At 49.2% G+C, this 14,559-nt stretch overlaps 1 protein-coding gene across 4 annotated transcripts in view; it reads right to left on the minus strand.

The window, feature by feature from the left end:
- Positions 1-14,559, minus strand: part of EEF2K (eukaryotic elongation factor 2 kinase) — an 83,586-nt gene that overhangs the window by 22,532 nt on the left and 46,495 nt on the right. For 3 of the 4 annotated variants that reach the window (XM_003261444.3, XM_030799872.1, XM_030799885.1), the window contains 8 exons: positions 9,653-9,802; positions 9,164-9,296; positions 8,779-8,906; positions 7,856-8,057; positions 6,025-6,092; positions 3,356-3,433; positions 1,654-1,716; positions 4-138 (listed from right to left, as the gene is read on the minus strand). In XM_003261444.3, the coding sequence (XP_003261492.2) occupies positions 4-138; positions 1,654-1,716; positions 3,356-3,433; positions 6,025-6,092; positions 7,856-8,057; positions 8,779-8,906; positions 9,164-9,296; positions 9,653-9,802 (957 nt within the window). The remainder of the gene's footprint in view (positions 1-3; positions 139-1,653; positions 1,717-3,355; positions 3,434-6,024; positions 6,093-7,855; positions 8,058-8,778; positions 8,907-9,163; positions 9,297-9,652; positions 9,803-14,559) is intronic. The other variant, XM_030799878.1, reaches the window with a different exon arrangement.

Here is a 14,559-nt window from a genome sequence, read left to right on the forward strand (position 1 = left end):
TACCTTCCCCAAAATGGACTTCCCAATTTTCTTTTCGAGGTCCAGAGCATTAAGCCTTTGCACTTCCAGGGCCACGGCCGAAGCCCTCGGCAGGTGGAGGCGGGAGGAGTTGAGGAGATTCCACTTCTCTACACATACCTGAAGGGAAAGAACCGGCCAGAGAAGCGAGGGGCTGGGGGTGGATGCAGCATCACAGCTGTCAGCAGCCCCTACTACAAAGGAGCCTGGCTGGAGGGAGATGGGGAGCGAACCCTCACGATGTCAAAGTTTATTGGCAAAACATGGCTCCAATTTTTTTTTTTTTTTTTTTTTGAGACAGAGTCTCACTCTATCACTCAGGTTGGAGTGCAATGGCACAATCCTGGCTCACTGCAACCTCCACCTCCCAGGTTCAAGCGATTCTTCTGCCTCAGCTTCCCGAGTAGCTGGGATGACAGGTGCGCATCACCATGCCCGGCTAATACAGCTCCAATTTTAATCATCTAAATTCCATCAGCTCATGCGTTCAAGAGCCAGTGGAACACATTTCAGCAGCTCAAGGAAGCGTTTCCCCATCATTTACCAATCTGCATTTGGTTGGGGGTGGGGATCTGACTCTAAACCACCCCCTTTGCCAGCTCCCCATATAAGGCACCAGAAGACTCCCACTTCAGACCTTCCAGCAAATCCCCTTGCTTTCCTCTGCAAGTCACCACAATGACATGAGCAACATCAGCAGGTTGCTTTAGGAAATGGGTTTAAAAAACACATCATTTCTCCTGGCCGAAGATGCCCCGTCCAAAGGCTCTTGCAGGATACAGCCAGGCAGCTATGCGTGTGCACATGTGCATGCTAAACATCTTGCAATGCACAGGGTAGCCCCCTCAACAAGGAACGATTCAGCCCAGAATGCCAGTAGTGCCTCGCTTGAGCAACCCTGTTCCATACCTGAGAAGATCCTAATCTGGCTATAAAATACCACAGGGTAAATAATCAGTGTTCTGGGAGATGCCAGAGTCATGCCTGTGGTGGAGGCCAGGGAAGGCTCCTGGACGAGGGGCCCCTGGGATCCAGGCTTGGAGAGCAGGTAGGATTTGAAGAGAGATGACAGAGGGAGAGAAAGGACTTTGCAGGTAGGAGAGAGACTTGCCTTAGCAAAGGCTCCAAAAGTGGGCAATACAAAGCGTGTGAGGGAATCATTTAGAGGGGTGGGTGGGGCACAGAGCTGGTCTTTCCCAGACTTGCTGATGCTTGTTAGACATACAAGTGAGGGTAACCTGGGGAAAGTTGCTTAAGAGCCCAGTTTTCTCATACATAAAATGGGGATGAGAGTGACATTAGCCTATCTCTCTGGGTGGTTGCAAGAAGGAAATTGATTACTGCAAAGCGCCTTCATGGCAGGCACTTAAGACAGGAGCTGTCCCTGTTGTGATTTCCCTTCCAGGATGGGGCTGAGCTGCTCTTCTCTAATCCTCCCCACAAATCCCCCAGCATCTTGCCCTGCAGAGGTTCAAAGAGCATTTGCCCAGGAGATTTGCTGCTTTGCAAAATCTTCCTTTAGCACATGTGCAAGACAGATGGGCAGGCAACAGAGATATGAGACAGGAGAAACAGCAACAGAGCCGGGAGGAGACAGGGAAGAGGCGGAGACAAGGGTGCCTCGGGGCGCATTACCCGTCCAGAGCTGCCCAGGCTGTCTTCGTCAGACTCGTACTTCCGATTACCGTATGAGTGGCCCTGAACGGAGGAAGAAATTACAGTGATCCAAAGTGCAAGGCTTCTTCCCAGGAACCTCTCCTGGGAGCTGGTCCAGCCCTCCTCCCTGGAACCAGCCTGGCCCTCCCAGGTGACCCTTATCTCAGAAAATTAGCCCTATGTTCCCAGGTGACACTGGAACCCTTCTCTGCCAAGCAGAAGGGATGCTGGGTCACAGGCAGGGATGACACGCTGGTGCAGCCACAGCCTCACTGTCCCCCTCCCTGGGTGAGCAGTTGGAACTGACTCGATGGCGCAGGATCTCAGCACAAAGCCACTGGGGTAACGGGTTCTCAGCCAGAGCTCCTACTGCATGTTTAGTTTATATTTTAATTTAGACATGGGTCTTGCTCTGTTGCCCAGGCTGGAGTGCAATGGTGCAATCAAAGCTTACTGCTGCCTCAAACTCCCCAGGTTCAAGCAATCCTCTCACATTGCCCTCCCAAAGTGCTGGAATTGCAGATGTGAGCCACCAGGCCTAGCTGTTTTCCTTTTTTTTTTTTTTTTTTTGAGACAAAGTCTCACTCTGTGGTCCAGGCTGGAGTGCAGTGGCATGACCTTGGCTCACTGCAACCTCCACCTCCCAGGCTCAAGTGATTCTCATGCCACAGCCTCCTGAGTAGCTGGGACTAGAGGAGTGCACCACTGCACATGACTAATTTTTGTATGGAGTTTCACCATGTTGGCCAGGCTGGTCTCAAACTTCTGGCCTCAAGTGATCTGCCTCGGCCTCCCAAAGTGCTGGGATTACAGGCATGAGCCACCACACCTGGCCAGCATGTTCTTTATTCACAATCATAAAGCTGAAATCAGAGGTGTCCTGGCAAGACTGGCCTTGATGTGCAGGCTCCATTTCAGCACAGGGTAAGACCTCTAAATAGCAGATACTGTCTGAGGCCGCCCTCACCAGGATGCTGCTGGGAGGCTGCCCAAGGAACTGACCTCCAAGGCCTTCCTCCCCGGGACCTCACAGGATCCTGCCTATGAGTGGGTCCAGCTATTACCCAGGATCCTCTCTGCTCAGCAGCCCAGGGCTCCCACTTCACCATAAGATTTGTCAGCCATTATCAGCCTTATATCTAAGCCTCCACACTCGCCCCATTACTGGTCCACATGATCCTGTTTTATCTTCTCCTTTGCATTTATCTTTATCTGAAATACTCATTTATTTTATGTTATTTTATGTTTTTTTTTTTTTTTGAGATGGAGTCTCGCTCTGTCACCCAGGCTGGAGTGCAGTGGCACGATCTTGGCTCACTGCAACCTCTGTCTTCTGGGTTAAAGTGATTCTGCTGCCTCAGCTTCCCCAGTAGTTGGGATTACAGGCATGCACCACCATGCCAGGCTAATTTTTGTATTGTTAGTAGAGACGGGGTTTCACCATGTTGGCCAGGCTGGTCTCGAACTCCTGACGTCAGGTGATCCACCCGCCTTGGCCTCCCAAAGTGCTGGGATTACAGGCGTGAGCCACCATGCCCAGCCTGAAATACTCTTTATTAATTTACTTGTTATCTTCTCAGGACCCACTCATATTCCACCTCCAGGAAGGGGAGTTTTCATTTTCCTGGAGGATAAACAAGGCAACAGGTGACACCGGTCTCATTTCCCGGGGGTTTCTTACATGTTCTCGGGGCTCAGGGTCATCCAGCTCACCCCGCTTCTCACTGGGGTATCCGCTGTCCCCACTATTCTCAGAGTCCTGTGGAGAGAAGATGGCCTTAGGGTCCTAGTGGTCCCCTGAGCACCTGGCAATGGTTATGACATCTCAACACTCCAACCGTTAGCTTTCTCCCCTCTGTCCCATTACCTAACACCCTGCTCCTGCTGTCCCTTGCCGGGCGTGGTGGCTCATGCCTGTAATCCCAGCACTTTGGGAGGCCGAGGCAGGCAGATCACTTGAGGCCAAAAGTTCAAGACCAGCCTGGCCAACGAGGGAGCAGTATAAGGTAACAGTAAGGACCTTGGGCTCTACAGCCAGATGACCTGGGCTCGAATCCTGGCTTTATTTCTTGCCGGCTGAGACCTTGGGCAGTTGCTTAACTTCTCTGAGCATCAGTGTCCTTAGTTATGGGATTCATTATAGCCCCTACATCAAAGGGCTGGGTGGGTGAAACGCATTGTTACATTCTGAGAGTGTGGATCACAGGAAGTGCTTTACTGAGAGTGACTCACCCACTTCACAGGCAGAAAAACAAAGGCTGGTTAAGGGCTATGACCCATGGACAAAAATATAGCATTGGGAACAATATTTAATACAAATAAGCCCTCAACCAAAACCATACATTTTTTTTTTTTTTTTGAGATGGAGTCTCGCTCTGTCACCCAGGCTGGAGTGCAGTGGCACGATCTCAGCTCACTGCAACCTCCACCTCTTGGGTTCAAGTGATTGTCCTGTCTTAACCTCCCAAGTAGCTGGGACTACAGGCGCCCGCCACCATGCCTGGCTAATTTTTGTATTTTTAGTAGAGACGGGGTTTCACCATATTGGCCTGGCTGGTCTCGAACTCCTGAACTTGTGATCCGCCCGCCTTGGCCTCCCAAAGTGTTGGGATTACAGGCGTAAGCCACCGCGCCTGCCCCACTTGGGCATAGTTTTTATTCTCTCAGGTCTGAGTTCTGTTCTGAAAGGGAATCTGGTATAATTTAGAATCTCTAGAACTTCAGCCATGTACTTACCAACACTGAATTATAGCCCTCTCTGCATGTCACCTGCACAATTAGTAACAAAATTTTTATTTCCTTCTTTATTCTTCTAAGAAGTATTTCTTTTCTCTCTCTCTGTGTGTGTGTGTGTGTGTGTGTGTGTTTGTGTGTGGCAGGGTCTCACGCTGTCGCCCAGGCTGTAGTGCAGTGGCGTGATCTCAGCTCACTGCAACCTCTACCTCCCAGGTTCAAGCAATTCTCTTGCCTCAGCCTCCCAAGTAGCTGGGATTACAGGCACATGCCACCATGCCTGGCTAATTTTTATACTTTTTGTAGAGATGAGGTTTCATCATGTTGGCCAGGCTGGTCTCAAACTCCTGGCCTCAAGTGATCTGCCTGCCTCAGCCTCCCATAGTGCTGGGATTATAGGTGTGAGCCACCACACCCAGACTCTACTAAGAAGTATTTCTTTTCTTTTTTTTTGAGACTGAGTCTCGCTCTGTTGCCCAGATTGGAGTGCAGTGGTGCGATCTCTGCTCACTGCAACCTCCACCTCCTGGGTTCAAGAAATTCTCCTGCCTCAGCCTCCTGAGTAGCTGGGATTATAGGAAACTGCCACCATACTCAGCTAATTTTTGTATTTTTAGTAGAGATGGGGTTTTGCCATGTTGGTCAGGCTGGTCTTCAAATTCCTGACCTCAAGTGATCCGCCTGCCTTGGCCTGCCAAAGTGCTAGGATTACAGGCGTGAGCCACTGTACCCAGCCTCTACTAAAAATTATTATTATTATTTTTTTTTTGAGACAAGATCTCACTCTGTCACCCAGGCTGGAATGCAGTGGTGTGATGGTGGCTTACTGCAGCCTCCGCCTCCCAGGCTCAAGAGATCCTCCTACCTCAGCCTCCTGAGTAGCTGGGACTACAGCTATGTGCCACCATGCCTGGCTAATTTTTGTATTTTTTTGTAGAGATGGGAGTCTTGTCATATTGCCCAGGCTGGTTTCAAACTCTTGGGCTCAAGTGATCTGCCCACCTTGGTCTCCCAACGTGCTGGGATTATAGGCATGAGCTACCGTGCCTGGCCAATTTTACTGAGAAATATTTCAAACACACACACAAGCATAGAGAGTATTATAATTCGCCATAATATACATTTGTGAGAATGCAGATAAGATGCCTTCAGTTTCTTACCACCAAGTCAACCCAAAGCTGCAGGAAATGTTCTGTTTATCTAACTGGAGAGCTAGGTGTGAAGAGTTAGAACATATGGCTTACTGTGCTATGTGTTACACATCTAAGACCCAGTATGGGGGCTCTATAGCGCAACCAACACATGTGGAGTCAAACCAAACCTGGGGCTCAGACTGACATTTACTATAAGATTGCATTGTTGCTGACTGGGAGCCCCTCTTCCCTAACCATCTCTGGGAACTGCAAGGGACCCACCTTTTCTCAGAGGAAAGCTCAGCCTTGGGCCGGAGGCTGACATTCATCTGCATCCTCCCTAATTTCCCCATCCTGTGCCTTTCTGGCAGTGCCTGGGCTAGGCTGCCCACCTCCGAAGCTGAAGATTCACTCTGGGAGTGAATCCACTCCTCCTACCCCTGCTGGGGTCTGAAGCCTGCAGCCTCCTTCCCTTCACACTCACCCGGTGGTTGTCTAGATGATCATGGTCTCTGGAAGCCATGTTATCGAGGTCACCGAACACTGGCCAATCTGGGCAGGGAGAAACAGACATCATGCCCTGGTTCCACTACTGGAACATGCACAAGACCAACCCATGGCCTAGGGCAGTCCATACCTGCCACCAAGCCTTATTTTTTTTTACGCTTTAAAGAAAGGCACAAAAAAGAAGAAGAATGTTATCAGCACCTGGAGGCTAAAGTTCTTCCTTGAGAACTTATTCTAAGTCTGCTGTTTGCCAGCTACATGATTCTGGCCAAGTGGTGTCACCTATGTGTGTCCTCAGGGTTGTCACAATGCAATTATCCTTGTAATGTGTTTATTAGCATATGTGCCTGGCCACCACTTGGTCCTCAATAAGATGCAGCTGTGAAGGAAGAAAAGATGTTTGTACATTTGGGGCTCAAGAAGTGGGCCTCAGACAGCTTCAAAACCATCTTCAGCTGGGCACGGTATCTTAACGCCTGTAATCCCAGAACTCTGGGAGGCTAAGGCAGGTGGATCACCTGAGGTCAGGAGTTTGAGACCAATCTGGCCAACATAGTGAAACCCCATCTCTACTAAAAATACAAAAATTAGCTGGGTATGGTGGCACGTACCTGTAATCCCAGCTACTTGGGAGGCTGAGGCAGGAGAATCGCTTGAACCCGGGAGGTGGAGATTGCAGTGAGCCAAGATCATGCCACCGCATTCCAGCCTGGGTGACAGAGCGAGACTCCGTCTCAAAACAAAACAAACAAACAAAAAAAACACCAGCCATCTCCTGGTGGTTCCCTATCTCTGTCTCCTGCCCTCTACAGCCAAATCTGTCTGCCTGTTTTTATAGTTTGTAAGAACAGTGTTTACATTTTTAAATGGATGACAAAAATTAAATTTCACCATCCATAGAGTTTTATTGGAACACAGCCACATCCACTCATTTAATATTTTCTATGGTAGCTTTCATGCTCCAAATGCAGAGACTGAATGACCTGCAAAGCTTAAAATATTTACTCTCCGGACTTTTAAAAAAGTCCGTTGACTTCTGTTCCAGACTATTCTGAAGACCTTCCAGTGGAAACATCTAAAGGGCTTCTTTAATGTTTGACACTAAAATCTTTCTCTCTTCCAAAGGTATCAAAACGAGAAAAATTTAAAAACTAAATAATAAAATCTTGCTCTCCTGCTCTGAGCCTGCTCCCGCTCACACTTTCCCTGAATACATGACCTCCAGCTCTTCAGGCCAACACCCTGGGGTCAGTCTTGCCTCTATCCTTCCTACAGACTCTCGTCTGCATCATCAGCAAACTCCACTCTTTCAGTGTCAGAAATAATGATTCTGTTTTTCTCCTTTGACCCATTAATATCATGTTCATAGCTTTTCTAACATTGAACAATCCTCAGATTCCTGTGAAATCCCTATTTAACTGTGACAGGTGAACCTTTTAACATAGTACTATTTTTATTTGTTAATATCTATTTAGATTTTTTTTGTTCTCTATACACAAATAAAAATTTTAAATAAGGTTGGGATATAATTTTCTTTTTTGGTTTGTCAAATTTATTATATGGGTTTTGCTGGTTTCATAAAACACACTGATAAAAGTTACTTTGTTTCCTACAATAGGGGTTGTTTTTATAGCATTTGGATGATCTGTTTTGAAAGTTCACTCAATGAAACTCACCTATAAAACCACTGGGGCCATAAACCTTTTTGATTAGCATGTCTGATTTTTCTAACATAAATGAAAGCTAGTTTAACTCTGCTCCACCTGTCCCCTCCAATCACAGTGACTAGGGACCGAACCGTCACTCACGGAGGTGGTCTAGCTTCTGGCTGTGTGGTGTGGCCGAAGATGGGGAAGAAGGGAGAGAGTCGAAGGTCACGTCGCTCATGTTCTCGTCTCCAGAGTTCTCTGAAAGGGGACGGAGCAGGGGTGGCCGGCTCCCAGAAAGGGTCCTTACTCGGGGACTCCCACATTTTTCCTCTGTTCCTCTCAAGATGGTCTTGGCTGATTGCTAGGGACATTAATAGGGATACTCATGTCACACACACACCCTCTGGGAAATAAAGGGCTCTTCCTGTTGTTCCCTCTAACCCTGAAACCCCTTCATCCACAGCTCCTAAATATACCCGTTTAGGAGCTGATACATTGTCTTAAAAAATAAAAAATCAGTCGGGGATTAAACCTAAGGCCTCCAAGAAAGGGCATCTGGAACAGAGGCTCAGAGGACCTACCAGCATCCCCTAAAGCACTGACCACATTCCACAGCCCAGAGCTGGAGAAAGCATTTCACTCTATGTCCAGCATCCCAAGCTGGTCTTTGCAACATTCTCTTGTCTCTGGTCCAAGTAGCAATGGGAGGATGGGAGTTATGTTGGTGAGGTGCCTGGAGAGCCAGTTCTAAGACTAGTTTAGCCATTTGTCAATATATCACACAAACACACACACACCACATGCCTTCTCACTATCTCCATGTGCCTGTTCCCCTCACTCTGGTAAAAAATGGGCTCAACCTAAGCAGATACCAGCTGCTCAATTGTAAGGACACTCAGGAGGGCTTTGTGCACTGAGCTGGAGAGGATGGGCTGGGGCATGGATGAGACAGCCGCTTCCAGCCCTGGTATTCGTCAGTCAAGCACTGCTTGACCTGGCTGTCACCACACAGGGGAGCAGGGCTTGCTTTGCGGGTAGCAGAAGGGCCTGCCAGGCCAAGCAGGGTCACACTGGGCACCCACCAGCAGCTTGGTGTTCTGATTCACCGCATCCCTCTCCCGGGGCGAGAGGTCAAAGGGAGCAAGGCCCATGCTCTCGCAAATCCGGTTGCAGGCATGAGAGTAGAAGAACAGCGCCATCCCGCGGACACCTGTGGACAGAGCGGGGGTGTCTGGAGTGTTGCTTTGCTTTGTGATGGGGGACAGGCAGTGGTGGGCCTCATACACATGGCCAGGGCAGGTATAAAACGTGCCAAGCTGGGAGGCATCAGACATCCAGGCTCCCATCTCCATGATCTTGAAAAAGCGCATACAATGTCTCACCCTGTTTCTTTGGCTGTACAAAGAGCTCAGAGGTTTTAGCAGGGGACATGGTTTCTGCGGAAACAGGCTGGCTTTCCCCACCTACCTAGGTTGCCGTCTCCAAAGTCAGTGCCCGTCTCCGTGTGGATCTGTGGGTCAGTGTAGAGATCCCCAACTCCCTGGATGTCCACCACTATCAGCTGATGGCCGGAACGCTCAAACGTGAAGTGGCTGAAGGCCTACAGGGGACAGGAAGGAAAATGAGATGTCAAGAGACAGGCTGAGGGCTGTGCAGGCACTGGCCATGCCTCTGCCCATGCTGAAGGGCTTTCTCTGCGAGGAGTTATATAGAGGAAAAGACAAAGGAAAAAGCCCTCTTCAGCTGGGCAGGGACCTTGGGCTGCAGGTCCTGTGGCCACCTTAGGTGACAGAAGCTGTCATGGGGTGACGGGTCTCCTTCTGAATGCTCCAAGAGGCTTCTCTGGGGGTGAGACTCCAAGCCCACAGGGACCTTCCTCTTTAGGGGCTGAGCCTGGCCAGGATCTCACCCCAAGGACTGTGGTGGGCAGAGGGTGGAGGGGAACCCAGGCCTTACCTGCGGCGTCAGGCGGATGTTGTCATCACGGACAAAGCCAGAGTTGGAGTTGTACTTGATGTACTTGCCCTCGATGTAGTGCTCCAGGTGGAAGAGGGGCTTGCCCGGTCTGTCCTTCAGCTCAATGATGCACATCTGCATGATGTCCACCTGGTGGGACGGGGAGTGGGCTCAGGCGGGAGGGCCCAGGCGCACCTCCTCTGAGAAGCGGCAAGGGGAGGGCTGAGAGGAACTCGCCTGCCTGGGCTCAGATCCTGGCTCCATCACTTACTAGCGCTCTATTGCAGGAGCTCCTGATGATGCCCAGAATCTAATCTCCTCTTTTCCTTTCTTTTTTTTTAATTAAAAAATATATATTTTTAGGCTGGGCACGGTGACTTACATCTGTAATCCCAGCACTTTGGGAGGCCGAGACAGGCAATTCACTTGAGGTTAGGAGTTCAAGACCAGCCTGGCCAAAACGGTGAAATCCTGCCTCTACTAAAAATACAAAAATTAAGGCTGGGCGTGGTGGCTCACACCTGTAATCCCAGCACTTTGGGAGGCCAAGGTGGGTGGATCACCTGAGGCCAGGAATTCGAGACCAACCGTGGCCAACATGGTGAAACCCTGTTTCCAACAAAAATACAAAATTAGCCAGGCATGGTGGCACATGCCTGTAATCCCAGCTACTCAGGAGGCTGAGGCAGGAGAATCGCTTGAATCCGGGAAGCGGAGGTTGCAGTGAGCCAAGACTGCACCACTACACTCCAGCCCTGGGCAACAAGAGCAAAACTCCGTCTCAAAAAAAAAATTAATAAATAAAAATACAAAAATTAGCTGGGCATCCTTGCGTATGCCTGTAATCCCATCTACTCAGGGCATTGAGGCATAAGAATCACTTTAACCCAGGAGGTATTGGTTGCAGTGAGCCAAGATCACATCACTGCACTCCAGCCTGGGCGACAGAGTGAGACCCTGTCTCTAAAATAAAAAAAATTTTTTTTTCAAGACAGAGCCTCACTCTGTCGCCCAGGCTGGAGTGCAGTGTCATAATCATGGCTCATTACAGCCTTAAACTTCTCGGCTCAAGTGATCCTCCCACCTCAGTCTCCCAAGAAGCTAGGACTACAGGCGTGTGTCACTACACATGGCTCATATCTAAATTTTTTTTATAGAGTTGAGGTCTCACTATGTTGCTTAGGCTGATCTTGAACTGGCCTCAAGAACTGGCCTCAAGCAATCCTCTTGTCTTCCAGCATCCTCCCAGAGCATTAGGATCACAAGCTGCAGCCATTGTGCTCAGCTCTGTTTTCCTCTGAGTTTTAAAAGGGTACACAGCCACCCACTAGGTATGACACTGCTAAGCTTCCCTTGCAGCTAAGTGTGGCCACATGACTGTGCCCAGCCAATGGGAAGTGAGCATTGCAATGATGTAACTCCAGCCTGACCTGTAAGGTGGACTCTGCTTGGGAGCCAGAATTGATTATGTGCTCCATGGCAAACCCCTGAGGGGATGGCAGAGAAGAAAGACCAAAGGAATGAGTTCTCTAGATGGCTTCAAGGAGATGAGGCATAAGCCTACCCCAAGCCACCCACCAATGCAAGACCTCCACACAAGTGAAAAAGAAACCATTTCATGTCCACACATATTTGTGAGTCTGTTTGCTAAGCAACTTAGACTATGCCTTACAGTAAAACTGTGAATTTGGGAACATTTCTGAATTTCACCTCTCTGTGCCTCAGTTTCCTTACCTGCATAAAGAAGGTCTCAGGCTTAGTCTGTGAATTAAATTTATTGATGCAAAAAGGAGCCAGGCAATGTTTGCTTTTATTTTATTTTCTATTTTATTGAGACAGAGTCTCACTCTGTTGCCCAGGCTGGACTGCAGTGGCACAATCTTGGCTCATTGCAACCTCTGCCTCCCGGGTTCAAGCAATTTCTCTGCCTCAGCCTCTCAAGTAGCTGGGACTACAGTCACCCGCCACCATGTCTGGCTAATTTTTGTATTTTTAGTAGAGACGGGTTTTACCATGTTGGCCAGGCTGGTCTTGAACTCCTGACCTCAAGTGATCTGCCCCCCTGGGCCTCCCAAAGTGCTGAGATTACAAGCATGAGCCACTGTGCCTGGCAACTCATTTTATTTTTATCAGGAGCTACAATTCTAGAGAAATATAAACCAACCTCTGAACAGCAGTTTTCTCCCTGCAATGGGAAATTATAGGGAACTTTGACATTCCTTGCCGAATTTTTTTTGTTTTTACAAAGTCTATGTTTAATTTTGTACACAGAATAAAATGTATAAATAGTGCATATGGTTTGTAAAGTGGAGCAGGGGAGATTAGGGACTCTAGCTTGCACCTCTTGCCCTGTTACACAAGGACTCATCTTTGGTCCTCATGTCCCCCTCAATGCCACCTCCTGGGAGGATTAGGTCCAGGTTTCCCAAGGAAACGACCATCCACGGAGAGTGGGTCACCAGACATGCAGACAACAGCTGAAGAGGTTGAAGGGGTACTGATCTGAGACGTGAGAACATGCCCCAAACGAGGCCTCAGTTGGTTCTGAGAACGGGCCTGAGGGGAAGGCAGGGAGGGGTAGTTCTCAGAGGGTTCCGCCCCAAAGGCTGGTTCCATCTCTACAAGGAAACTTACAGCAGGGCCACCTGCTCAGCCAGAGGGCTCCCTGGGCGAGGGGCAAGTGGCACAGCCACAGTGGACAGCCAGCACCTCCTCAAACAACCATGTCCCTCTCCCTCCCTTAAGTCAACCACATTATTATTATTACTACTACTACTATTTGGGGATGGAGTCTTGCTCTGTCACCCAGGCTGGAGTGCAATGGTCCAATCTCAGCTCACTGCAGCCTCCGCCTCTCGGGTTCAAGCGATTCTCCTGCCTCAGCCTCCCAAGTAGCTGGGATTACAGGTGCCTGCCACCACGCCAGGCTAATTTTGTATTTTTAGTAGAGACGGGAGTTTCACCATGTTGGTCAGGCTGGTTTCAAACTCCTGACCTCAGGTGATCCGCCCACCTCAGCCTCCCAAAGTGCTGGGATTACAGGCGTGAGCCACTGCACCTGGCCTACCACATTATTATTTACTGGACACCTAGGTGCTAGGAGACAGCAGAGAACAAGATAAAATAAAATCTCTGCCTTTAGGGGAGAGAAGCACCTAAAATATTAACTAAATGAATGACACACTAACTGCTCCAAAGAACAGAAAAAAAAAGCTAGAATGATGTGGCAGAGGTGACTGGGGTAGAGGGACCGCTTCTTAGGGGTGGTCTGAGATGGGCTGGCTGAGGAGGTGACACAGGATCTGAGACCTGAATTACAAGAAGGAGCTAGCCACGCAAGCACCACGGTGACACAAGATGCCGGCCAAGCCCACAGCCAGGGCCACGGTTTTGGGACAGCAACAAGCTTGTGGAGGAAGAGAAAGGAGGCCAGGCTGGAGGGCCGCAAATTGCAGAGGAAGCCACAGCCCCCCAGGGTGGGGACTGTGGCTTCTTGCGCCTGCCCCAGGTATGCTTCATCAAGGACTCTGCAAACAGCAGGTGCTCAGTAAATTCTGTACACCCAGGAGACTGTGCCTTGTATGTAGTAGATGCTCAAGCTGTGGAAGATCTGAGCTGTGGGCTCACGCAGGGCAGAGGCATGGATCCTTCCTCAAATGCCAAAAGGCAACAGGGAATTCTGCTTGGCCTCAGTCACTCATCACCCTAGGGGCTCAAATGAAGGTGCCAACCTAGCAGGGGGTTGAAAAGCCTGCATTTGAGCCCTGGTTCCAGCTCTGCCTGGTTGGGCAAGTCATTTAGCCTCTTTGAGCCCAGGGTTCCCCAAAGAGCAGACGTAGTATCCACTCTGATATGGTTTGGCTGTGTCCTCACTCAAAGCTCATCTTGAATTGTAGCTCCCGTAATTCCCACGTGTTGTGGGAGGGACCTGGTAGGAGATAATTGAATCATGGGGGTGGTTTCCCCCATACTGTTCTCATGACAGTGAATAAGTCTCACAAGATCTAATGGTTTTATAAGGGGAAACCTCTTTTGCTTGGTCCGCAATCTGTCTTGTCTGCCACCAGGTAAGATGTGCCTTTTGCCTTCCGCCATGATTGTGAAGCCTCCCCAGCCACGTGGAACTATCTGTCCATTAAACCTCTTTTTCTTTTATAAATTACCCAGTCTTGAGTATGTCTTTATCAGCAGTGTGAAAACGGACTAATATACATTCCCAGCTCTTTCTTCTGCTTTTTCTTGGGAATCTCACCTTTTCCAGTCTCAGTCCCTGTGGTCTGGGTGGAACACCTACATTCCTAGCTCTAAGGACAGGCGCATGGCTAGGGTGTGCCCAATCTGCATATTCCCACCCCTTGGCCACTGTGATTGGCTCGGCAATAGGGATCTGACTTAATCAGAGCCAATGAAACCCAGCTCTGGGACTTTTATTGGAACTTCTGGGGAAATAGGTTTTGTCATTCCAACAAGAACTTGGGCCTGCTGGGGGCCAGAGTGCTACCACTAGTGCAGAGGCTACCTGAGAAAGATGCCAACCCAGAAGAACACCCAGGCCAGAGATGGAGGAAGATTCTGACAACCTCACTTTAATCCTGAATCCAGCTGTGCCTGTGGCCAGCATTATTTTTCAGTTACATAAGGCAATGAATTCCCTTTTTGGATTAAGCAGATTGAGTGGGTTTCTGTCATTTGCAAACAAAAATCCTGACTAATAGATCCCATCTGTAACTGAGGATAAAAACATTCCAACCTCAGAGCTGTTTTTAGGAATAAATGACTCTGGAATAGGTGCAATGGCTCACGCCTGTAATCCCAGCCCTTTGGGAGGCCGAGGTGGACGGACTGCTTGAGGCCAGGAGTTTGAGACCAGCCTGGGCAACATGGCAAAACCCTTTCTCTACAGAAAA

Source organism: Nomascus leucogenys, chromosome 2 (assembly GCF_006542625.1).
Source record: "Nomascus leucogenys isolate Asia chromosome 2, Asia_NLE_v1, whole genome shotgun sequence".
Classification (NCBI taxonomy): Eukaryota; Metazoa; Chordata; class Mammalia; order Primates; family Hylobatidae; genus Nomascus; species Nomascus leucogenys.